The sequence below is a fragment of the Gadus morhua genome, chromosome 8 (genome assembly GCF_902167405.1).
Source record: "Gadus morhua chromosome 8, gadMor3.0, whole genome shotgun sequence".
NCBI lineage: Eukaryota > Metazoa > Chordata > Actinopteri > Gadiformes > Gadidae > Gadus > Gadus morhua.
This window is the reverse complement of record NC_044055.1, coordinates 927,225-951,855: the sequence shown is the minus strand read 5'-3', so window position 1 is coordinate 951,855 and position 24,631 is coordinate 927,225. Positions and strand designations below refer to the sequence as shown.

The 24,631-nt window shown below is 50.0% G+C and overlaps 2 protein-coding genes and 1 long non-coding RNA gene across 6 annotated transcripts in view; 2 read left to right on the top strand and 1 right to left on the bottom strand.

Annotated features, from left to right (window-relative positions):
* mcm6l (MCM6 minichromosome maintenance deficient 6, like) overlaps nucleotides 1-4,827 on the top strand; it is an 11,562-nt gene extending 6,735 nt beyond the window's left edge. The window contains exons 10-17 of one of the 2 annotated variants that reach the window (XM_030364010.1): nucleotides 392-499; nucleotides 1,252-1,407; nucleotides 1,876-2,004; nucleotides 2,461-2,622; nucleotides 2,920-3,031; nucleotides 3,520-3,705; nucleotides 4,155-4,294; nucleotides 4,654-4,827. In XM_030364010.1, the coding sequence (XP_030219870.1) occupies nucleotides 392-499; nucleotides 1,252-1,407; nucleotides 1,876-2,004; nucleotides 2,461-2,622; nucleotides 2,920-3,031; nucleotides 3,520-3,705; nucleotides 4,155-4,294; nucleotides 4,654-4,770 (1,110 nt within the window). In that variant the 3' untranslated portion in view covers nucleotides 4,771-4,827. Of the gene's footprint in view, nucleotides 1-391; nucleotides 500-1,251; nucleotides 1,408-1,875; nucleotides 2,005-2,460; nucleotides 2,623-2,919; nucleotides 3,032-3,519; nucleotides 3,706-4,154; nucleotides 4,295-4,585 lie in introns of both variants that reach the window. The other variant, XM_030364011.1, reaches the window with a different exon arrangement.
* On the bottom strand, nucleotides 3,938-5,943 carry LOC115549033 (uncharacterized). Of its 2 annotated transcripts, none has more exons than XR_003977688.1 (3): nucleotides 5,816-5,943; nucleotides 5,219-5,388; nucleotides 3,938-4,201 (listed from the first exon to the last, which is right to left on the bottom strand). It is a non-coding gene; the product is annotated as an uncharacterized LOC115549033 (long non-coding RNA). The 2 variants fall into 2 exon arrangements; XR_003977689.1 differs by having other exon boundaries at nucleotides 5,219-5,462; nucleotides 5,816-5,926.
* LOC115549031 (aryl hydrocarbon receptor repressor-like) lies at nucleotides 5,450-24,631 on the top strand. Of its 2 annotated transcripts, none has more exons than XM_030364012.1 (10): nucleotides 5,450-5,677; nucleotides 5,819-5,883; nucleotides 6,537-6,718; nucleotides 18,503-18,705; nucleotides 19,161-19,250; nucleotides 21,350-21,491; nucleotides 21,919-21,960; nucleotides 22,137-22,270; nucleotides 22,704-22,903; nucleotides 23,478-24,631. In XM_030364012.1, the coding sequence occupies exons 2-10, from the start codon at nucleotides 5,819-5,821 to the stop codon at nucleotides 24,586-24,588; spliced, it is 2,169 nt and encodes a 722-aa protein (XP_030219872.1). In that variant the 5' UTR covers nucleotides 5,450-5,677; the 3' UTR covers nucleotides 24,589-24,631. The 2 variants fall into 2 exon arrangements, with proteins under 2 accessions (XP_030219872.1, XP_030219873.1); XM_030364013.1 differs by having other exon boundaries at nucleotides 6,451-6,718.

Below are 24,631 nucleotides of genomic sequence, written 5' to 3'. Positions count from 1 at the left end.
AGTACCCGTCCTGTCTTTAACCAGTACCCGTCCTGTCTTTAACCAGTACCCGTCCTCCTGTCTTTAACCAGTACCCGTCCTCCTGTCTTCAACCAGTACCCGTCATCTATCTCTTTAATAATGTTCCATGACCCAAATATTTGAATTGAAGTGCAACATTTAGCTACACTTTTTGGTTATTTGTCCTTCTTGTATTTTTATAAAATTGAAGACAAATTTTAATAAATGGGATTGTCGATCGAAGATTTGTTGCAGCCCTATACCACGGAGAATGCATGATCTGTAATTCAGGCGTAGCCTGTGTTTAATGCTGTCTGTGCGTTAGTGATTAGCTGCTCTCTTGTGTGCCAGTAGCCTTGATTCTGATATTTGTGTTTCCGTCTGTATCTAGGGGGTGTGCTGCATCGACGAGTTTGACAAAATGGACTTGAAGGACCAGGTGGCAATTCATGAAGCTATGGAGCAGCAGACCATCTCCATTACCAAGGCTGGAATCAAGGTCCCTCACTCCCTCCCCACTCACCCACCTCTCTCTAAATGTTAGGAACCATTTTAACCCTGTCACCATAACACCGTGTGAAGTGACCGACCAATGACAGGAGGGTAACTTTAGTTTAACACCGTATGAAGTGATCCACCAATGACTGGAGGGTAACTTTAGTTTATCACCGTGTGAGGTGACCGACCAATGACTGGAGGGTAACTTTAGTTTAACACCGTGTGAAGTGACCGACCAATGACTGGAGGGCAACTTTAGTTTAACACCGTGTGAAGTGACCGACCAATGACTGGAGGGTAACTTTAGTTTAACACCGTGTGAAGTGACCGACCAATGACTGGAGGGTAACTTTAGTTTAACACCGTGTGAAGTGACCGACCAATGACTGGAGGGTAACTTTAGTTTAACACCGTGTGAAGTGACCGACCAATGACTGGAGGGTAACTTTAGTTTAACACCGTGTGAAGTGACCGACCAATGACTGGAGGGTAACTTTAGTTTAACACCGTGTGAAGTGACCGACCAATGACTGGAGGGTAACTACTTTAGTTTAACACCGTGTGAAGTGACCGACCAATGACTGGAGGGTAACTTTAGTTTAACATATGAAGTGACCGACCAATGACTGGAGGGTAACTTTAGTTTAACACCGTGTGAAGTGACCGACCAATGGCTGGAGGGTAACTTTAGTTTAACACCGTGTGAAGTGACCGACCAATGACTGGAGGGTAACTTTAGTTTCCTCTCTGAAGGCGACGCTCAACGCCCGGACGTCCATCCTGGCCGCGGCCAACCCCATCGACGGCCACTACAACCGCTCAAAGTCCCTGAAGCAGAACATCAACATGTCCGCCCCCATCATGTCCCGCTTCGACCTCTTCTTCATCCTGGTGGACGAGTGTAATGAGGTGGGCGGCGCCCGGAGAGGGGGGCCACCCCACCTGGGGGCGCCCTAACCCTAACCCTAACCCGTCGGACACATTTCAGCGCTCCATCTTTGCTGGCTGGTCGCACTAGATTTAAAGTCACAATGTGTGACATTTGAATTGGCTGATAGCTTATACATTATAAGTTGATCATCTTTAGTCAATGCTTGTAGATGGTTATTTCAATAATGTAATCAATAGTATCACATTCTATAACTGATCAATGCTTACCTCTCATTTTGTTTGAAGAATGGTTCTATCAAATCACTCCCTGCACTCTGTGAAGGGCCCAATCTCAAACGTACATAAACAAACCTGTTATGTTTGACAGATCTAGTGTGCAGTGCTTCAGCTCAAATAATTGCAGTTTTAATGTGTCAGTTCTGTCTCTGTTTTGGTTAAGTCCGTCTGTGGTTTAAGGTGACGCTCCCTGTGTGATGTGTACCCCAGGTAACGGACTACGCCATCGCCCGGCGAATAGTGGACCTGCACTGCAGGAACATGGAGTCTGTGCAGAGGGTCTACTCCCCGGATGAGGTCCAGAGGTATATCCTCTTTGCCAGGCAGTTCCAACCCATGGTCAGTTCTAATATTATTATTTTTTTATTTATCTAAACTTTTGATTCAGCTCCTCCACTTTCTAAGGCTGTGTGGGCTCTCGTTGTCTGCATCACTATTGAACCCTAGTGTTGTATGGTTAACGTTATAGAAAAGGGGTCCATTTTCCCGCTAATTCGTCAAAGGACAGCCCTGGATGGAATAGAACTGAAGCAAGTGTACGGTCTTGATGTGACGTTTCAACACTGAGCTTGGGCTACAGAGTGAGAGTATTATCATTGTCCTGGCGTATCAATACCGGGCCAGGCCCTGATCCATTTGAACAGGGTACTCCATCCGACGCAAGAGCTTCACATTTATGTAGCCTCTAGTTTTTATAAAGATATAGATTCATCACGATGTAGTTGACCCTTCTCTGTGATTGGTGTATTGGTGTACCATGATGACCCTTATCACCCCCCCCCCCCCCCCCCCCAGATCACCCCCGCTGCCCGGGAGTTTGTGGTGGAGCAGTACAAGCTGCTGCGGCAGAGGGACAGCACGGGCAGCATGAAGTCGGCCTGGAGGATCACGGTGCGCCAGCTGGAGAGCATGTTGCGGCTGTCCGAGGCCATGACCCGCATGTACTGCTCCGACGAGGTACCGGCCCCCACTGCCCGGTACCCCCAGCCCGGTACCCAAACCCCCTGACTGGTCTCTGAATCACGTGTGCCCCCCATTAGCGGACGGTTGTAGTGTACACAGAGACCAGCTGATGTTAGACCGCTGGTCAGCGTCTGGGAGAAGACGGTCGCACCACGGCACTAGAAAGGTGTCATAGCGTAGAACGGGGTACTGCTCTGTTCACCCCAGATGGGTGTTCCATGGCAACCTGCTAGTTGTAATGTGAAGAGCCGAACCCAGAGACCTTCTCTCCAGCCTGCCGTTCGTCCCCAGGTCCAGCCCAAACACGTGAAGGAGGCGTTTCGTCTGCTCAACAAATCCATCATCCGCGTGGACTCTCCCGACATCAACTTTGACAACGAGGAAGACGAGCAGGAGATTCACGGTACTAGGGGAAGTGTGTGAGTGTGTGTGTCCGTAGGGGGTGGGAATAAGGGCGAGATACTGGTAACGATTAGTTTGGGTTTTGTCATACTTGTTGGGTTACAGATGAGGGGGAAATAAAGAACACTGACGCTGTATAACATCAATTTGTTTGTGTAACGTTTTTTATTTTTCTTACATAAAATGAATTGTAATATGGCACGCTGAAAATGTCCCACCTATAATGTCATGAGTAAAGTATTGTTCCCACCGTATTCACCATGTTGCCCTCATTAAGATGTAGCCTTTAACAGATGGTGGCAGCTACTTAAATAAATGCCCTTTTTTAAAGGCGATATATTTAGGCCCAATCCCAGTTCTACCCCTTACCCCTTCAAAACAAGGGGGAGGGGGAAGGGGTAGAAATGGGATTGGGCCTTAGCCTTTAAAGAATAACATTAAGCAGTGACGGCCAAACGACTTCAGTCACCCTCTGCTCTCCATCTGCAGACCAGAACGATGCAGCGGAGGCGAGAGAGAAGGGAACCAATGGGGTCAACGGAGCGGTGACGGACAAGGAGCAACAGCCAATCACAGAGAGCACCTCTGCCCCTAAGGCGGTCTTGAAAATGTCGTTCGCAGAGTACCGCAAGATCTCCAACCTCATCGTCCTCCACATGCACAGGATGGAGGAGGGTGAGTTCAACCCTTTTCTGACCTGCATATAATGGGGGCCTTATACGATCTCTGCATAATAAGTAAATGTGCATGATATAACTGGTGTTTCAATATACTGATGTGTAGGAAAAGTACAGCTCTAGATATAGTGTTGAGGGCAGGCTGACTCTAAATCTATGGGAAAACCCAGTTTTAATAACGACTTTCTACTCAAGACGAATGACGGTACCACAGTTCAAGAGTGGTCTCATTTGGGTTTACTTTCAGGTGGGCAACCACTTTAATCGGTTTAACCATTTAATATGCATGCATGCTGATGTTGCTTTGTGGAGGATCTGTTTTTTTTAATGTGGTCATTAGATCAAGGAAGAACATTTTGCAATGTAAATCTTTAATGTAAGTTGAGGCGAATGCTTTGAATACGTTTCAGTGGGAGATGGCGTTGATTTTTATTTCTCCATCCACAGTCGATGAGGAGGGTTCTTTGAAAAAGAGTGAATTGGTCAACTGGTATCTGAAAGAGATGGAAAGTGAAATTGAAACAGAGGAGGAGCTGATCTCAAAGAAAACGCTGTTTGAAAAAGTGCTTCACCGGCTCATCAACTATGTAAGAAATGCTGTCGAGAGTTATTCTATGTCTTCATGCCCTGCATATTTTTTTGCATCATTTCGATTTTAACTTGGTGGGGTTGATAATATATTCTGAATGTATTGTGCATATCAAATCTTTACAGTTGCTTCATTTCTCTACACCTTAATCACAGGGGTGCACATGATTGTATCTCATGGCGTTAATTATGGCCACTAGCCTGCCTATAGATCCTTAATTAACCTAATGAGCTACAGCTGTTAACGGCCCTGCTATTACAAATCGATGATCAAGGCATATCGTTTTCAGTGTCGAGCAGGAGATGGCGCTGGTGCGTAGCTTTAAGACGTTGCCTTCTCTCTCCTCCACCCGTTCAGGACCACGTCATTATTGAGCTGACTCAAACGGGGCTCAAACAGTCGAAGAACGGGGAGGCTCCGACGACTGAAGAGGACCCCGTCTTGGTGGTCAATCCCAACTACACATTAGAATGACCCATTTTTTCTTATCTGTGCTTTGAAAAATAACATTAAAATTTGTATTTGCATAACTAGTCTTCTGATGTCAAATTATTTCCTTTTAGGCTATGGATTGACTAACTGGCGAGGTCTTTCGACCATCACGTTACGCTTTGTAATATATGAAGAACACATTGGTTCCTGCTTATATTGGCCTGTCAGAATAGTGTGTGTGTGTGTGGGGGGGGGGGGGGTAAAATGTATATGCACCATATACATTTTACCCAGAGTAAGTGTTATTGCAGTGTTATTGCTCTTATAAGTAGAGGCACTTCTCGCTGACAACGAATACGTAGCCTACTTTTAGCAATGAACGCACTTATCCACAGTAGTAGTGGATACAGTAGTGTTACGTTAGATACATACTTGAAATTTAAACTACAAGTAGGCCTACATCAAACAATCGAAATGCCTGCACACTCACCACACGTCAACAAAACAAAGCTGAACCGAATACATCCCGACCACTTCATTCTCCATCCGCACGTTGCGAGGCGCGGTCCGTTGTAACCGTCCCTGAAGGAGGATGGCGCGTCCGCCGCTCCGAGTCCCCAGAGGAAGCGCGTGCTTGTGGATGAGCTCACGGGAGCCCTCCTCCTCGCGTGCCGAGGAAGGTTGCGTGCGAAAGACGCAAGGGGGGGGGGGGTCAATGAGATTCAATCCGCCACCTGCAATAGGAGTACGCTTAAAAGGCAGCCCTGCCCTGTCACTGCATTTAAGCATCTCAATCAAGCCCGTTTTACAGCTGCATCTCTTCCCAGAGCATTGTGCAGCTACATTTGCATTGATCCTGAAGCTTTTGTGACTTTAACAACATTTTGGACCAGATAGTTGAACTACACTTTGTTTACATTCGAATTACTGGACATTTCAAACGATTTAGGTAAGACCGTATTTTATTATTATTTTATAGTTCGAAGTCATCAATGACACTTTAAAAATAAGATGGTATATATTTTGTATTTTATTTTCATGACACCGAAATGTCTATTTTTGTAGGCTAATGGTTATATTTTCTCACCAGATGATGATTCCACCGGGAGAGTGTCTGTACGCTGGTCGAAAGAGAAGGAAACCCGTCCAAAAACAGTTGAGTTGATGTTCCGCATGTTATTGTCTATTTTAAGGAATTAGGCAAACCTTTGTGGCGGGCATCATTTCCTTTTTTTCTGATTCTAGTCTCGGCATGTTTTCCGGAGGAAGAGGTAGCCTAGTTAACGTTGACTGACTTTTTTTTTAACTAAAACAAAACTTTTTTATTTGTTCATGCCCAAAAACCTCGTAATAACAGATCAAATATACTACATAAATCTAAACCTAGTAATCTAAATCTAGTAATTTAGAATAATACTATTATTTTTTAACTAATAACTAAAAGTTTGTTTATGAACTTCAGCACTTTTGGTCTTTATATTGCAATACATATATTTTAGCCTGTATAAAATGTCACTTTTCAGAAATGCATAGTAAACATTTTAAGTAAATAATCCTTCTATAATTATGGCATGCCATGAACTTTAACTTTGGTTTAGCCATGTATAATTAGTAGTTGACAGTAGTTTACTTTCGAGTATTCCAGATAAAGTTTTGATATAGGACAGCACCGTAAACTTCTCGTTCCAAGTGGTTAAAACAAGACGGTCCTGTCCTCAACAGAAGCTCCCCAAACAAACAGAAACTCAGATGACATTCCCCTGCTTCTCAATTCACCCCCATCCTGTCCTGCGATTGGATCCCTGCAGAAAGCAGTCCGTGGCGAGCGTGAAGACCAACCCGTCGAAGAGGCACCGTGACCGGCTGAACGCGGAGCTGGACCGGTTGGCCAGCATGCTGCCCTTCAGCCCCGACGTCATCTCCAAGCTGGACAAGCTTTCGGTGCTACGCCTGGCCGTGTCCTACCTCAAGGTCAAAAGCTTCTTCCAAGGTCAGTGGTCAGTCGCGGCAAAAAAAACAGCTTTTGTCTTTTACCTTTTTTAATTGAGTTTGATTTTAAAAAATGTATTTTGTCACTAAATGTGTGTGCAGGTGTGTGTGCCACCTGTGGCCTTAATGTAATGGAATATAACTGGATTTCCTCGTGGGGGAATTTGGCACAGTGTTGGCAATTAAACCCTAAACCAACCCATTGGAAAACATAAATGAACTGCCCACTGTACACATAATAACCCTCGCAGTAGACTACAAGGTATGACCTGTAACCCGTAGCACTATTTGTAGTAGAATGAGGTTATCTATTGGTCTCTTTGTCTGTGATTGGTACAGTTGAGTGGCAGAGTGGAGATGGTGCTGTATTCACTCGTAGGTTCAGATTGCATCTCTATTTTTGTTCTTATATCAGTGTTTACATGCGGAAAAACACTTTATTGTAGTGCATTTATCGTATTCCCTCATCATATTCTATTCCTCCAAATATATAGGAAGGTGTTATCATCTTCATTCAGAGTAGGGGTGGAAGGGCCAATCTTTTCTTTTCCTATAAACTCTGTGGACAGAAGCCTGAGCATAACGTCAGTTTCTCCAGCCTGTGAGGCCCTGCCTGTACACCCTATCCATTCATGTTCAATGGGCGGATAGTGACGGATAGGGGACTCACTGCTGAATAAGGAATGTTATTTACATTATTTTAATCTTTGCACATTTTCTTCCAAACTTATATAAAAAAATGCAACATTTCAATCAACATTCAAGCATACTACTATTCAGTTGCTTGAAATGAAATGACACTGCACAGAAACAACTCAACCCAACTCATTTTCTCCTTCCAATAAAAATGTACCATGTATAATGTAAACAATAAATCAATAGCCATGTGATATATTATATACTTATATTCAGATTCAGATTCAGAAAACGTTATTGTCTGTCGTAACAGAAAACCATCTTTGACGTCGCTCGACATACAAACAGGACAATGTACTGATAGGCAGTCATACAAAATTGATTTCTGAGAGCACACATAGTTTGTATAGATCTTAAAACAAGTATAAATATTAAAAACTGGAAAAATAAACAATAAAAAATCTGTGGATATGTGTAAAGTGACAGTGAGTCAGGGTTATTTAGGCCATTATTCATTGTTTATGGCAATGGGTATGAATGAGTTTTTGTGTACGTTTTCTTAGATAGGGGTACTCTATATCGGCGGCCTGATGGCAGAAGTTGGAAGGACTTGTGCAAATATAAATGGTAAATATAAAGGGTAAATATAAAGGGTAAATATACCATTTATCAGCAAAAGAAGTATGCCGAGGCATCCCCAAGCCCCAGGATGTGTGCTAACGGACCTGGTGTGATGGCGATCGGACCACGGTGTTGCTGTCCTCCCCCTCCTTGTAGAGAACGGCTCTGACCATCCCGAAGGACGGCAGATATCCTGCTGTCCTTTTCACTCACATCACACAGAAGGCCGACTGCAGCATGACGGGGACAGGGCTCAGTCCGGCCGCGCGGCTTCTACCCCGCTGGGTTACTCATGACTTTGCTGCTCCGCCCACTTGACCTGCCCCGGGGGCTCATGGGTAAGGGCCGCCGTCCTGCGGTCGCCCAGCGGAATCTATCGCCTCAGAATCCACTTCTTTTTTTCCCGGCGCTTTGGTTACACTTTAGAATACATCGATTAATCATTAAGCCACATAATCGAATGCAGTAATAAGCATGAACTTACTATTAAATAGCAGTAACTTAATAAGTTAGTTCTCTAATGGTCCAGTTATAATATTCATGTTAACTAAGATATTAATTTATACATTATTTAATAGGGTTTGGGTTTATGCTCATTATTGATCATTATGGCATAATCTATTGTTAATCAATGGCTAATCATGAACCTTATTATAACCTTTTGTAAAGTGATTTGACCAAATCTTTTTAAATTAGAGGCTACCCATCCATCCTAGAAGTCTCTGGTAGGGCAAACATTGACCTATCACCTTATGTTAGATCCTAGCGAGTGTTTGCAATACAAAGGCATCACCTCAGCTCACTGTACCAGGCCTTAAGGACCCATTCTGCTCTCTCATTCACCCCATGGGTTCATCCTGTCGGCCTGAAGGTTGAGTCATGCAGTATGAACAGTGAAGGTAGGAAGGAGAGACTGAGGCTGAGTAGATAGGATATATATCGTTTTCCCTTTGAAGCCTTCTCGGCAGCAACTCAGAGATTGTTGCAATCTGATTCCCTCAATATGACCGCATTTCTAAACTATTACATCTGAAAATAATGGATGTAAATCAAAACAAAAATACATTTTGTTTCCAGAACGTTCATTTTATATATATATATATATATATATATATATATATATATATATATATATATAAAAACATTAGTGCTCCAACATTAAGGTTCTGGATACTTAATGTATTTTCGTATATATATCTATATTAGACAGTATTGAGAGTAATTAAGTTGCATTGGGAGGGATATGTACCCATGCAACCCCTACAGGGTAGGGTGGAATAGCGTGACTACTCATAGCAGAATCCTTGATACCTTAGGCTCTCTCTCTCACATTAGCTCCATGGCGTGTGAAGCGGTTTACAGTAGAGTAGTTGCACATGTGACATTAACATGTTAAAGCATCCCTTCTAATCCCTTTTGTCACTTTCCACTGTCTGGCGGAGACGGATGAAGCCGAGCGTTGCTGTGGACAGGATGTGTGATTCAGACACAAGTTGAGATGAGCTTTGATCTGATGCTTATCAGTGTCGTGATAGTGAGTGCCCGTCTGGTCCCTTATCACAGGTCACCAATAGGGTAAAGTAACTTCCTATTCCTGTAATTCGACCTTAAGGCCGGTGTTATTTATGTGTGCTGCAGCAGCAGCTTGAAAAAAGAAAGGGCCCAAGCGCTTCCATTAGGGGGACTGAATCAAATCAACTATTTGTAGCCAGGCCCTAAAACAAAACCTCAAACCTAAGTGCCTATTCCTTAAAAAAATTTAAAAAAAGTTAGCTTCAATCCCTCCCTGCCTTCACTCTGAGGAGCGCCATGTAGCGCTAGCAGTAGTTTGACGTGAAGCAAGACAATTCACTTAGCGCCCGCTCACACGCGTGTGTGAACGGGCCCGCGAGGAGTGACGACACGAGACGCTGTAGCAGTGGAGTCTGGTCCTCTGAGCCACGGGGCAGACAGACGCCCTGGGCAGACAGACGACCTGCGTAGACAGACGGCGGAGAGTAAGACATGTGGGGTCTTGTTTGTCACCGTATCGCGTGAGGTAGCCGTGACCCCGATACAGCCCGGCCCAGACGGGGATCGGGCTCCCAACAGCCCCACCACGACCCCCAGCACTGGGGTTTGGGTCTCCGTCTGGGCGTGATGAGCTGTGTTTCTGTAGATCTGGTGGACCTCAAGTGGAAGCACAAGCCCTGGTTTTGATAATGTGTCTGTAAACGGCGTTAAGTTTACCTGATGGAGAGGATTGCGTTGTCTCCTTTGCTGAATATGCTTGAGTTTGGGGAAGAATTTAAGAAACCCCTATCAATTTCCCTCTTCTTTTAAGCTTTGCCATTGAACAAATCCAATCTGATCTGAAGGCAGTTTGTTGAACCACATTTCCAAAATCATTCTTTAGAATAGATTGTATTGCTAAAAATGTCAACCAACAACTTCAACCAATTTAACCACACATCATACGTTGAACTCCTTTCTGCGCTGCAACTACGACGTATCCCTGGAATATTAATCATAATGACTTTTCGTACTTGCTGAATTTAAATTCCTTTCCTGTGCACACACAATGAACCGAGTTAGAGGAAGACAGGCCGTGGTTGGGCGCTAGTGGTTAGCTCCTCATCAGGTCGTCTGAAAACACTGATTGGTGAGGGGCATTATCTCATGGTGGCAGAACACACACACACACACACACACACACACACACACACACACACACACACACACACACACACACACACACACACACACACACACACACACACACACACACAAAGGCACCCCTACCCGCTGGTCAATTATTAAAACGGAGAGCTGGGCTCATTGGCTTCCACATGCTTGGTGACGCAGACACACACACGAACACACACATGGCCCCTCACGCACGCCAGCAGGGAACCATGACACGTTCACACGAGGAACACACACCCCGTCCCGTCGGTCGGGGGTCAGGGGTCAGCGGTAATGAGTTCATCTATCAGCTCCACAAAGAGCTCCATCGGCCTCGGTGTCAACGGGGACCCGGTCCTAATTGGAGGATGACAACGCCGCCGTGTGAGGGCCGGCTGTCGTCTGCGGACGCCGCGCTCTCCTTTGTGGCGTTGACGGGTGGCGCCACATGTCTGATGTTGAGCTGCGTACGTCCGGACCCCGACGACGCCCCCCATACATGGTCGGCCCTTACTTTAGTTTTTACGTTGTTGGCCCTTACTATATCTTATGTTGTTGGCCCTTACTTTATCTCAGTTGTTTGGCTCTTACTACGTCTTACGTTGTTGGCCCTTACTATATCGTACGTGGTTGGCCCTTACTATGTCTTATGTTGTTGGCCCTTACTATATCTTAAGTGGTTGGCCCTTACTATGTCTTACGTTGTTGGCCCTTACTATATCTTACGTTGTTGGCCCTTAGTATATATCTTAAGTGGTTGGGCCTTACTATGTCTTACGTTGTTGGCCCTTACTATGTCTTATGTTGTTGGCCCTTACTATATCTTACGTTGTTGGCCCTTACTATATCTTAAGTGGTTGGGCCTTACTATGTCTTACGTTGTTGGCCCTTACTATGTCTTATGTTGTTGGCCCTTACTATATCTTATGTTGTTGGCCCTTACTTTATCTCAGTTGTTTGGCTCTTACTACGTCTTACGTTGTTGGCCCTTACTATATCGTACGTGGTTGGCCCTTACTATATCTTAAATGGTTGGGCCTTACTATGTCTTACGTTGTTGGCCCTTACTATGTCTTACGTTGTTGGCCCTTACTATATCGTATGTGGTTCACCCTTACCATATCTTACATGTTTGGCCCTTACTAGGTAAGGGCCAAACAGGATGTACTACATGCGCTCCCCAAACTGCTCCTGTCGTGTACGCCCCTGTTCAGACTCCGTCCGGAGGGGCAGTCTAGATGTGTTGTCAGAGCTCTGGCCACGCCCACCCAGACCTACCGTCAATTAAACATCCACATGAGTACCTCTGCTGCTTCTATGGTCCTCCGGTAGCACGACGCCATCTGTGTGTGCGTCTGTGTGTGCGTCTGTGTGTGCGTCTGTGTGTGAGTTGTGGTGACGTGGTGCCAAGCCCACATGCAGGGCGTCTCTCATTGGACGAGGGTCGAGAGAGAGAGAGAGAGAGAGAGAGAGAGAGAGAGAGAGAGAGAGAGAGAGAGAGAGAGAGAGAGAGAGAGAGAGAGAGAGAGAGAGAGAGAGAGAGAGAGAGAGAGAGAGAGAGAGAGAGAGAGAGAGAGAGAGAGAGAGAGAGAGAGGACTTTCCACACCGTCCCGGCACATTCATCAGCTCATCTTTAATTCAGACCTCAGCAGCAGATGTCCCTCTTCGTTGTGTATTGCGAGTGATTCGGGATTCAAGGCCTAATTGACCTCGAAACCGCCTCATTGATGAGGCAGTTGATGAGGCAGGGCCTCATTGATGAGGCAGTTGATGAGGCAGGGCCTCATTGATGAGGCAGTTGATGAGGCAGGGCCTCATTGATGAGGCAGTTGATGAGGCAGGGCCTCATTGATGAGGCAGGGCCTCATTGATGAGGCAGTAGCACCCCCCCCCCCCACCTACTAGATCTGGTGGGTGTTGATGTGCACGTGTGTTCTCTCACACATATATTTGCCTGTGTGTGTATGTGTGCGCCTGTGTGTGTGTGTGTGCGCGCGCCTGTGTGTGTGTGCGCGCGCCTGTTTGTGTGTGTGTGTGTGTGAACGGGCAGCAGCAGGGCCCCGGTGCGTTGGGTGGTGTAGTGACCGGGTGACGGAGGAGGCAGGCAGCGCCGTGCGTGACTGGAACAGACTGAGGGTCTGACCTCAACCATGCAATGAAAATGATCCGTGGGCGACGGAGCCAGAAGCGGCCTCCGAGGGGAGGACCCGGCAGGCAGAAATGAGCCTGAGAGGAACGTGGAGGAGCAGAGACGGACACAGAGAGGGTGACAGGGGGACGGACACAGAGAGGGTGACCGGGGGACGGACACAGAGAGGGTGACAGGGGGACGGACACAGAGAGGGTGACAGGGGGACGGACACAGAGAGGGTGACAGGGGGACGGACACAGAGAGGGTGACAGGGGGACGGACACAGAGAGGGTGACAGGGGGACGGACACAGAGAGGGTGACAGGAGGACGGACACAGAGAGGGCGACAGGGGGACGGACACAGAGAGGGTGACAGGGGGACGGACACAGAGAGGGTGACAGGGGGACGGACACAGAGAGGGTGACAGGGGGACGGACACAGAGAGGGTGACAGGGGGACGGACACAGAGAGGGTGACAGGGGGACGGACACAGAGAGGGTGACAGGGGGACGGACACAGAGAGGGTGACCGGGGGACGGACACAGAGAGGGTGACAGGGGGACGGACACAGAGAGGGTGACAGGGGGACGGACACAGAGAGGGTGACAGGGGGACGGACACAGAGAGGGTGACAGGGGGACGGACACAGAGAGGGTGACAGGAGGACGGACACAGAGAGGGTGACAGGGGGACGGACACAGAGAGGGTGACAGGGGGACGGACACAGAGAGGGTGACAGGGGGACGGACACAGAGAGGGTGACAGGGGGACGGTCAACAGCCTGAGGTCATCACCAGATCACGTGCAGTCCATTCATCTATTGGTTTATTTTTTAAACACACGGAGGAAGTTATGACATTTAATCACGGTTCCGGTTCTGCTTCAGCTCCGTTCATTTAAACATATGATAGAAGATAGGACTTTAGGTTTGTGCTTTCAAGATATTCTTAACTTACAAGCAGAGGGATCATCAAAATAGTCCTAGAGGAATTAAAAAATCGATAAAGCAGTGGAAAATAGTTCAACACTTTCAATATTTTTTAACTTTTCTGAGGTCAAACCCCAGTATAGGTCAATCTGGACCAGTTACCACCAGTCTTACCACTTATGGATATTCTTCATTCATCCCTGATTAATTACACCCCTTTGCATTAAATTCGCCGTATGTGGTGATGCCTAATCTCTGTGTGCATATGTGCACACAGAGTGTGTGCACATATACGTATGTGCACATATGTATGTGCACATATGTATGTGCACATATGTACGGATTGAACACACAGACATGTGCCCATACGCATGTGCCCATACGTATGGGCACATGTCTGTGTGTTCAATCCGGTATCAACATGTCTGTGGGTGTGGAACCGTTAATCAGACAAGGTGCTGGATACAGTGTGTGTGTGTGTGTGTGTGTGTGTGTGTGTGTGTGTGTGTGTGTGTGTGTGTGTGTGTGTGTGTGTGTGTGTGTGTGTGTGTGTGTGTGTGTCCCACCAGCTCTGGACGTGGTCAATGAGGCCTGAACAGTTCAGGTTAAAAGCCCGCTGTGAGGAACCCCCTCAAAGCGCCCAAACACTTTGAGCTGTCAACTTAGCTTACAATCGCCACGCACACACACACACACACACACACACACACACACACACACACACACACACACACACACACACACACACACACACACACACACACACACACACACCTTCTAACTCACACACACGGACACACTCACTCACTCACACACACGGACACACTCACTCACTCACACACACGGACACACTCACTCACACACACACACTCACACACACACTCAAACTACAGTCTGTTCACAAAGATGGTGGGAGGGCCTGTTAAGGCCGGTTGCTGGAATCTCTCGGGCATCTCTCTCCCTCCATCGCTCTCGCGTTTCACACTCTCTCCCATGTCTCTCGTGCAGACCGGTGGACTCATGTGTGCCCTCTCCGTCTCTCCCTGTGATGAGGAGTAACCCTCCCTCCTTTAGGTGGGTTTGGTTGCCTCCTGCAGGGATGGATGGATGGATGGATGGATGGATGGATGGATGGCTGTGGATGAATGAGTCCCTTGTGATTCCGGTGCCTCGGCCCAGGCGATCTCGAGCCCTTCCTGACCTCTCTGTGCCCCGACTAAGTTCCAGACCTTCTGAATTCTCTCATGAACCGTTTGTTGTGCAGCTCTTGTACAAACCCTCTTCCTGTGGTCTCCTTCCTCTCTCCCATATATTCAGACTCAGGGTTGAACCGTGTCATTGTGGCGTGCAACACTCAGGCTGGTAAAATGGATTTTTCCCTGCTCTTTGTTGTTGTGGTTGAAGGCTGGGCTTTGTTCTGCTGCGTTCTTCTCTTAAAGGGTTTGGGCGAAGCCGCGAGGAAGACCCAGCAGGCCTGCTTACCAGGCCTCGCGTGATGTTTTGCTTTAAGGAGGATTATAGATTTGACCCGTCCGGGGACCTGTAGTTTAGGATCCGTGCTCTAAGGCTCAGCCAGCGCACCCTGCTGCACCCACATACAGCACCCTGGGGTGCAGCACCCTGCTGCACCCACATACAGCACCCTGGGGTGCAGCACCCGGCTGCACCCACATACAGCCGCCGTACACTGTCCCCAAGGTTGGCCTGGGAAGGGATTATGTTGGCCTGAATGATGTTTCGATCTTTATGGGGAATTGGCCGTTTAAGTTTTGAGGGAAAAAATCTGCCCAACGGAGGACAATTATAAAATGGGAAATCCTGGGAAATTCACAAGGTTAAGATGTTAAGTATGAAACTGGGGTTGTTTTGCATATTTTGGTGTTAAGTGTTTGCTTTTTTTGTAAAGTTCACTGCAAAAAGATATTTGTGTGTTTGTGTGTGTGTGTGTGTTTGTGTGTGTGTGTGTGCATCCATGAGTTGTCAGTCCATTACATCAGAGGCCTTTTCCAAAACTTCTCAGTGGGTTTGTTTGTGTTCTGGCAGACGTCATGAAAGTCTTCTGATACTAATGCTTAATACTCTTAAAGTGTCCTAACAAAGAACAGTCCTTGCTGTGCTCACTGTGTGTGTGTGTGTGTGTGTGTGTGTGTGTGTGTGTGTGTGTGTGTGTGTGTGTGTGTGTGTGTGTGTGTGTGTGTGTGTGTGTGTGTGTGTGTGTGTGTGTGTGTGTGTGTGTGCGTGCGCGTGTGGGGGGGGTATCATCTGTGTGTGTGATCGGTGCGCTGCAGTGCACAACATCGGTCGGTTCATTTGTTCGCCGACGTATCGGTCGTACAACGATAAATCCTCGCTGACGCATCTGGGGTTGTTTGTAACGTCTCCATCTAGGGAGGACTCCACACACACACACACACACACACACACACACACACACACACACACACACACACACACACACACACACACACACACACACACACACACACACACACACACACACACACACACACACACACACACATGCGCCCACACACTTGCACACACACACATGCGTACAAAGTACACACACACATACACATTCACATGCACACACAGCCACACACATGCGAGCACAAAAATACACATGCGAGCACACACATAAAAATACACATGCGCGTACACACATGCACATGCACGCACACACATGCACACACACGCACACATGCACACATGCACACAGACACACACACACACACACACACACAAAGACAGACAAATAGGGATGTGAAGCCACGCACTCATTCCCCCCCCAGGGGTTGCGTGACTGGAGTCAAGCCTTCGTGTGTTCGCTGGAGGGGGTGGAGGGGGGGAAGGGGTGGGGCCTGTGTGTATACGGCTGTGTGGGCGCACGGTGGTGACAGCGATGGAGGGTTGTGAGGTAGGAGGGGCCAAGAGGACCCAGCCTCGGACCCTCTCAGCGCTTATGGCCCCCGGGCCCCCGGGAGGGCTCCCAGCGGTGGACGGGGGCGGTGCAGGGCCCCCGTCCACTCAGCGGGGGCCGCTCATTAGCACTGAAGGGTCAAAGTAAAAATAAAAGAGGATTAAAAGGAGATGAAGGTGCAGTGGTGGTCGTGATGAGGAGCTCCTTCAGCCTTCTGACGCTACGCTGGTGGAGCTCAAGTCCCTCGTTTGTCAAACCGTATTATGCAAATGATGAATGATGAACTGATATGCACATTCGGTAGTATGGAAACAGCCGCTGGTATTTATGTGTCATGGACTTTATTCAGAATGTTTCTTCAGTCACCTGCCTCTTGGTTTCCATCCACATTGAGGTGTTTTTGTTCTTAGTTCATTTCAGTCCGATCCGTTTGAACACGGCTCTCCCACGACTATGAGTCTATGAGGACGGAGATGGTGGCAGGGCCACAGCCAAGAGGCGGTGCTCGAGCTGGGCTGTGGATATTAGGGGCTCCCCAGTCTTACCCAAAACACACACACCCTTATTTTCTCGCTCTTATTTCTTGTATTCGATGGGCTTGCAGTAGGTGTGAGTCACAGCAAAAACTTGTGGTTGTGCTTGCTCAGAAGCAGTTTGATCTTTTTCTTCCCGAAACTGTTTTATTGGTTTATCCTCAAATCTCAGTTTCCACAGTAAAGGTCCCACAGGCCGGGCATTGTCTCGGAGCCTTCGCCCGTCTGGGAGTAGACACCCTGCCCCTTTACACTCTGCTTCTTCACAGCGCTAAACCACACTGCCATGATTCAGTTGGCCCCGCCCATGTAGCCTTCCTGCTCTCGGATAGGCTCTCGGGTTGTACCAATAGGGAGCCATCCGTCGGGGTGTGCGTGACCGCTGAGATTCTTTTTGTCACGATATTCAAAAGCTTAATCACTCCTCTTTCTCTCACTGCGGTGACTCATAGCCTCCTGCTGCTTTCTGCATTTCCTCCCATAGTGTGTTTTAGTGTTTGTGTTTTGGTTCAGACTGCTGGTTTACTCTGGTGTACGTCCTCTGTGTGTGTGTGTGTGTGTGTGTGTGTGTGTGTGTGTGTGTGTGTGTTTCTGTTTAAGTGTGTGTCTGTTTAAATGTGTGTGTGCGTGCGTCTGTCTCTGTGTGCGTTGGTTTGTGTGTGTGTGGGTGCTTCTGATGATGAGGAGCTATCGTGAGGTGTGGTCGCACGTTTTTGGCGCTGGAAAACCCAGAGCGACGCGGATGAAGTGAATGGAAAGTGGCTGGTGGTGGAACTCAATCACACATCAGTTAGTCGTTAGTGTGCTTCTCCCTCTCTGTGATGTCGTTCCTTCCTCTTGACTTGCTCCAGCATTAGTCTATTAGTCTGTCGTCCCGTCCTGCACATGTTTGTCTGTTCTGAGTCAAGTAACATAAATAAACAGGATTTGGTGTTATTCCTCTAATGTCTCGTGTCTTCTTCAAATGTTCTTTCTACATGTAAAAAAATAGGCCTTTCTTTGGTAATTAAATGTCATGTTTTTGTGAGTTTCTGTGTAGCTTTCATATTCCCTGCATTCTATGCGTCCCTGTCCTCTCTTAACTTATTTAGCCTTGCGTATCTCTATATAGAGGCGTGTGGAGACCTATTCTTATGCATTTAGTTTTAACCTGCCAGTTCTCCATTCTAAAGCGTCTTTAAATCCCGAATGAAAAGCGCAACCAATAAAGTCCCATGTTTGACTTTACTACCGCCTGGCGAGGCTGCTCCGCTGCCCTCCATGCTGCGGCACGTCGCCCCCCCGTTCCTCCTCCCCGTGCTCTGACCTCACCCTCCATACCCCCCCCCCCCCCCCCCCCCCCCCATCCAGTCATCCAGGAGAAGCCGAGCCAGGGGCTCAGGTCGGAGTGGCCCCCAGGTCACACACCGCCAGCCGGGCCACCCCCGCACCCCCACGGCCGCGGCCTCCGCGGCCCTCCCCTGGCCCCCGGCCCCCTGCTGGCCCCCGGCCCCCTGCTGGCCCCCGGCCCCCTGCTGGCCCCCGGCCCCGTGGAGAGCGACTTGCTGCTGGAGGTGAGGAGGACGGACTGGAGGGAGGACAGTTAGGATGAGACAGTGAGACAGTTATGAGATGCGAGACAGCTATTATGATGTGAGACAGTTATGAGACAGTTATGGGATGTGAGACGGCTATGAGATGTGAGACAGTTATGAGATGTGAGACAGTTACGAGGGTGTGAGACAGTTATGAGATGTGAGACAGTTATGAGAGTTTGAGACAGTTTGATGTTGTCAGGAAATGCCAATAAAACTATTAACCCTCACATATTGTTTATCTTAACCGCTGCTGTGGTTCGTCAGTTATTTTCTCAGCTATGTGGTGGCGGCGGGACAAAGTTACATTTTTGCCACTGATGGAATCAGCTTGTTGTTGTTTTCGTTCCAGTAAATGTTCTGAGTTCTTTGTCTCGTTCTGCTGTTTGGTTTACTGGGGTCTTTCTGTTCTCATGGTTCATCCGGGGTCCCAGTGTCTGACCGGCTTCGCCCTGGTCATCACCAGTGACGGGCTCATCTTCTACGCCTCCGCCAGCATCGTGGACTACCTGGGCTTCCACCAGGTGACCTCTGACCTCCAGCTCTCAGACCGGTGGACGGTAGGCCCCAGGGGCGCCCCGGGGGCTCCCCAGGTAGAGCGGTACTGTACGGCTCGGTCCTGAGGGCAGCGACCCGGGTTCGATTCCCGTCCGGGGTCCTTTGCTGCACGTCCTCCCCTCTGTCTCCCAGACCTTCCTCTCTAGCTCACTGTAGGATAAAGCATAAAAACCCAAATAAATATGGTATTAAAAGTAAGCCCACAAGTCACTTTATTAGCGCCATTAGCTGAGAAAAGCCAAAAGGGGTTCCCTGACTGGGGCCCCAAGCCCCCACACTGGGGCCGGGGGCCGGACGCCTATGTCAGATGCCTCCTTCCGTTCCTCACTTGTTGTTTCCGTGTAATAATATAACAATAATATAGATAATGAGCAGGTTATGGTAGCACCACAACATGTTCGACCCCGGTTTCTATAGTCTCAGACCCGGGGCAGATACAGGAAGTGGAACAAAGCTAGGTATATAATGCACGTCAGTAACAGGAGACAAAGTTGAAAACACGTTGAATGCGTGTGACACGAAAAATGCGTTGTGTTCCAACCCTCCCGTTGTCATGGAAACAAAGGCATGGCTGGTGTTGTTCTCATGGCCGGGGCAGGGCGATGGGGAGGAGAGGGAGAGAGATAGAAGTGGGTGGGATGGACCCATTAGAACATTAGAAGAACAATTGCTCCCTCCTCGCCTCGCCCTCTCCCTCCTACCCCAAACATGCCAGCGGATTTAGGGTGGGGGGGCACGCGAAGCACTGCCACGAATTAGAGGAGTTAAGAGAGGACAAGAGGAAGAGGGTGAGAGTGAGGGAATGGAAAGGAGAGTTGGATCGTTGGGAGTTACTTTGTTGAGGAGGTCCATAAGTGAGACGTCTACTGGTAACCGTGTGTGAGCGAAGGTTATATAGTTACACCACAGAGCCTCCTGTAGGCTGATGGGTCGACGGGAGAACACACTGAGAGATGACCAGAGATACACTGAACTGAAACACGTCTAACTGACACACACGCACATGCACACGCACACACGTACACAAACACACACACACGTACACAGACACACGCGCACACCCAGGCTTTCATTTCAGCTGCTCTCTTCCCTGGCCCAGGTTGCCTCCAGCTCTGGGTCCTTCCCATCCTATAGTGTTCCTCCCCTCTCCCTCCTCCTGTACCCCTCCCTGTTACCCCCCCCCCCCCCCCCGGGCCCCGTGTCACGCTCGGCTGGCCTCGTCACGACACCCCCGGCGTCTGGTGGATACCTTCGCTAGCGTGGGACAGAGGGGGGGGGAGTGGCGATCGAGCAATGGGTGATGGGGGTTAAGAGGGGAGGTCAACGCGCCGGAGCTTCAGACAATGCCGGCCGACCCCCCGATGCCAGGGTTAATGGGGGAGCAGGGTCCCCTGCTGGGTCTGTTGGCCGACTGTCACTAATGGCCGTTCATCCTATCGCTCTCTTTCTTTCTCTCGCTGTCTCTCTCTGTGTTGCTCTCTCTCCCATTTTCCCTCCCTCTCTTGTGCTCTCACTCTGGTCTCTCTCCCTCTCCCTCTCCCTCGCTCTCTCCCTCGCTCTCTCTCTCGCTCTCGCTCTCAATCTCTCCCTCGCTCTCTCTCTTTCTCTCTCTCTCTCTCTCTCTCCCTCTCTCGCTCTCTCTCTCTCTCTCTCCGTCTCCCTCTCCCTCTCCCTCCCTCGCTCTCGCTCTCTCTCTCGGAATGCGGTCTGTTTAAACAAGCAAATACATATTTTCTTGGGGAGACTCATTTTCATTGTATTGTCCCACATACACAACGACACAGATACACAAAGACTGCACAGTTTGGTGATCATTCAGCTGCAGTCAACCAATCACCAATAAGGGTGGAGAGACAGACATACATATATACATACACATTGACCGCTGATGTCGGACTACTCTAGTTTGGTCTCAAACCGCTTGTTGTGGTGCAATGGAGTGCAGAATGAAGATGTGAAGTGTGGTGTCAAAAGGCCAGCCTTCATACCACAACAGTGACTTTGTTTCCAGTAGACAGTGAAGTCAGACTTTAAAGCCCTCCTCGTCCCCACATGTGCTCCCCAGACGGACGTGATGCACCAGAAAGTGTTTGACTACATCCACGTGGAGGAGCGCCAGGAGCTCCGCCGGCAGCTCCACTGGGCCATGAGTCCGCCCGCCTCCCAGAGCTCCTCCCTCCAGCAGGCCGGAGAGCCCGGAGCAACAGGTCTCTCTACTCACTCTCTACTCACTCTCTACTCTAGTCACTTAACATTCACTCACTCACAGTCGTTTACCGTTGATCCCCTCTCTGAGAATAAATGCTGTGTGTTTGCCTTGTGTTTGAATGGTGCTCTATGAGAAAGCGTGCCTTTCCTTAAAATGATTTAAGTTGCGCTCAGTTATAATTGACTGATTTTCCTGGACAGTGCGTGTTGCTGTCTACAAGGAGAGTGCAGAAAGTGGAGCCAAAACTGAGTGTAGTTACCGTTTGCGAGCTAATGTCTCCGCATAGATTAACAGCGAAAAACAAGGTTTACATTGAACCTTAACACATGGAACACTTACACCATTTAAAAACCAACATTTGAATCTATCTCGTCTTTTGTGGATGGATACTTTCAAAGTGTTTATAATCTTTTTGTTTTTCAAAGATGGGTGCAATGCACTGGACATCTCTACTCTGACTGACACAGGTATGTATGTTCTTCAATTTGGTCATCACCGTGCATTGTTTTCCATAAATAAACATATAGAAATATAGAAATAAATACAATATTCAAATTGTGTGTGTGTGTGCGTGTGCGTGTGGGCGTGGGCGTGCGTGTGTGTGCGTGTGCGCGTGCGTGCGTGTGCATGTGTGTGTCTTAAGGGGAGGAGTTCCTGGTGGGCAGTCTGTTCAGCGTCAAGGAGCCCGACGGCGTTCCGTCAGAACTGACGTCCTTCCTGACTCGCTGCTTCATCGCCCGCGTCCGCTGTCTCCTGGACAGCACCTCCGGCTTCCTGGTGTGTGTGTGTGTGTCTCTGTGTGTGTCTCTGTGCGTGTGTGTCTCTGTGTGCGTGTGTGTGTGCGTATTTATTCATGTGTTCAATATCACCAATTGACCACCTGACTTGGTCACCAGAGTGACCAAGTCAAAGATACAAGGGAGTATGTGTGGAATGACGTCATGTCACATGGAGTGTAAAATGTGCAATACGTATTGGACAAACTTGAGTTCTACTCGTCCGATTGGTCACGAGTAACCCAAACCTAAAAATCAATGTCTTAATAATAAAATAATAATAAACATAATAAAAAAGAAAGGAATCTGACGAAGACCATCAGGGCCCCAAACCAGTCCAATCAGGAACGTTCCCCGTTAGCGCCCCCGCTGACGGAGAACGTTCCCCGTTAGCGCCCTCGCTGACGGAGAACGTTCCCGCGTCGTTCCCACAGAGCATGCAGTTCCAGGGCAGCCTGCGCTTCCTGCAGGGCCAGAAGAGGAGGACGGAGTCCGGGGCTCTGCTGCCGCCCCAGCTGGCTCTGTTCTGCGTGGCCGTGCCCCTGGCCGCGCCCTCGGGCACGGAGCTCCGGCTGAAGGGCGTGGCCGGCCGCAGCAAGTCCAAGGGGCCCGCGGGCGACAGCCCGGACAGCAGGTAGACACCGGGGTGCTGCGCGGGGGGTCAGGAGGTTCGGGGGGCGTTACCCGGAACAGGGAGCACAACTGGGGATCGCTGTGTCTTCGATTGCAGTATGAAGTGGCAGCGATATACTGTACATTCTACCTAAAATACATCAATCCATGAAACATAATACTCTCTCTCTGCATTACAAAGCGGGATAGAAATGATACTTATGTATCGTGTGTAATGCAAGGAATCGTAATTAGATTTGAGTATATTTAGATAACGACTGTACGTGTGTCTTCTTGGTTTCTTTCCTTCTGAGCTGGGTAACCAATATGTAAATAAGATGTCAGCCAATATCTTATCGATAAAACCACCCTATCCACGTCGTCCCTGAGGTCGACGCCAAGCGGTGCTGATTGTCCCCCCAGCGTCCGTCCCCCCAGCGTCCGTCCCCCCAGCGTCCGTCCCCCCAGCGTCCGTCCCCCCAGTGTCCGTCCCCCCAGCGTCCGTCCCCCCAGCGTCCGTCCCCCCAGCGTCCGTCCGTCCGTCCGTCCCCCCCCCGTCGTCCGTCCGTCCTGATCGCCCCTCTGTCTCTCCGCAGCGACAGGAAGCCGCCCTCCTCGCGGGGATCAGGTGACAGCAGCGACTTCCTGCTCCCCAACTGGAGCGCCGGCCCCCCGGGGCCCCGGGCCGAGCCGTGCCCCCGCCACAGCGCCTGGTCGCCGCCCCCCCGAGCCCCCGGCCTGCGGTGCCGCGGCGGGGGGCTCTACCCCCAGGAGGAGCCCCTCGACTTCTGCCTGTCCTCCCCGGGGGGCGGGCCCAAAGCCCCGCCTCCCGGGGACCCCCTCCCCTACTGGGACCCCGCCCGGGGCCAGCAGGGTAGGTACCCCGCCCCCCCCCAGGGCAGGCAGGGCTGTGGGGTCCGGGGGGGCTCCAACGGGGGGTGCACACAGCGGGGGGTCCCCGACCCCGCGGAGAGGTACGGCGGGGGGGTGGCGGGCCGGGGGGGGCTCGACGTCTTCGGCGGCCTGCTGCTGCCCGAGCCCCCCGCCGTCAAGACGGAGGAGGAGGAGGGGGACCCGGGGGGGCGCGGCGACCGGCGGCCGTACGGCGACGCGTGGGAGAAGCAGCACTACGTCGCCTCGGCCTCCCTGTACCCCGAGCACCCCCACCCCCACCCCCACCAGGTCAAGACCGAGGAGGACTTCTATGACCCCTACAGCCCCTGCCAGAGGGCCAAGGGCGGCAGCGGGGCCCCCGCCCTCAGCCCCCCCTCCGGCGGACCCCTCAACGGGCATCACAAGTACCTGTACGCCGCCGCCGTGACCCGGCTCTCCTCCAGGTCCCTGTACGCCAACAAGGGCCCGGCGCTGTTCGGCCCCCCGCCCCCCGCTGACCCCTTCTCCGGCCCGGGGCCGTCGCCGGGGGGCGGGGCCTACCCGGGGGCCGACGGCTACGGCGGGGCGGAGCCAAAGGACTACGGGGGCCGGGTGAGCGAGGCGGACAAGCTGGAGTACCTGGAGTTCAGGGGGGGGGGGCTGGCGGCCATCAAGAGGGAGCCGCTGGACTCGCCCCCCTGGTCGGACGGGGGCCAGAGGGGGGACGGGGGCCAGAGGGGGGACGGGGGCCAGAGGGGGGACGGGGGCCAGCTGGCCTTCTGTGGCCTCAACGCTCTGGGGAGGATACCACACCAGTACATCTACATGCAGTAGGCGCCGTCACGCAGACTGTGCCCCCCCCTCTCCCCCCCCCCCC

What these genes read in the sequence shown, in the direction of transcription:
- LOC115549031 (XM_030364012.1), top strand. Translation starts at nt 5,819, where the DNA reads ATGATGATTCCACCGGGAGAGTGTCTGTACGCTGGTCGAAAGAGAAGG. An exon ending in GGTCAAAAGCTTCTTCCAAG is followed by an intron (nt 6,719 to 18,502) that starts GTCAGTGGTCAG and finishes CCCCCCATCCAG; the next exon opens with TCATCCAGGAGAAGCCGAGC. An exon ending in AGAGCGACTTGCTGCTGGAG is followed by an intron (nt 18,706 to 19,160) that starts GTGAGGAGGACG and finishes CCGGGGTCCCAG; the next exon opens with TGTCTGACCGGCTTCGCCCT.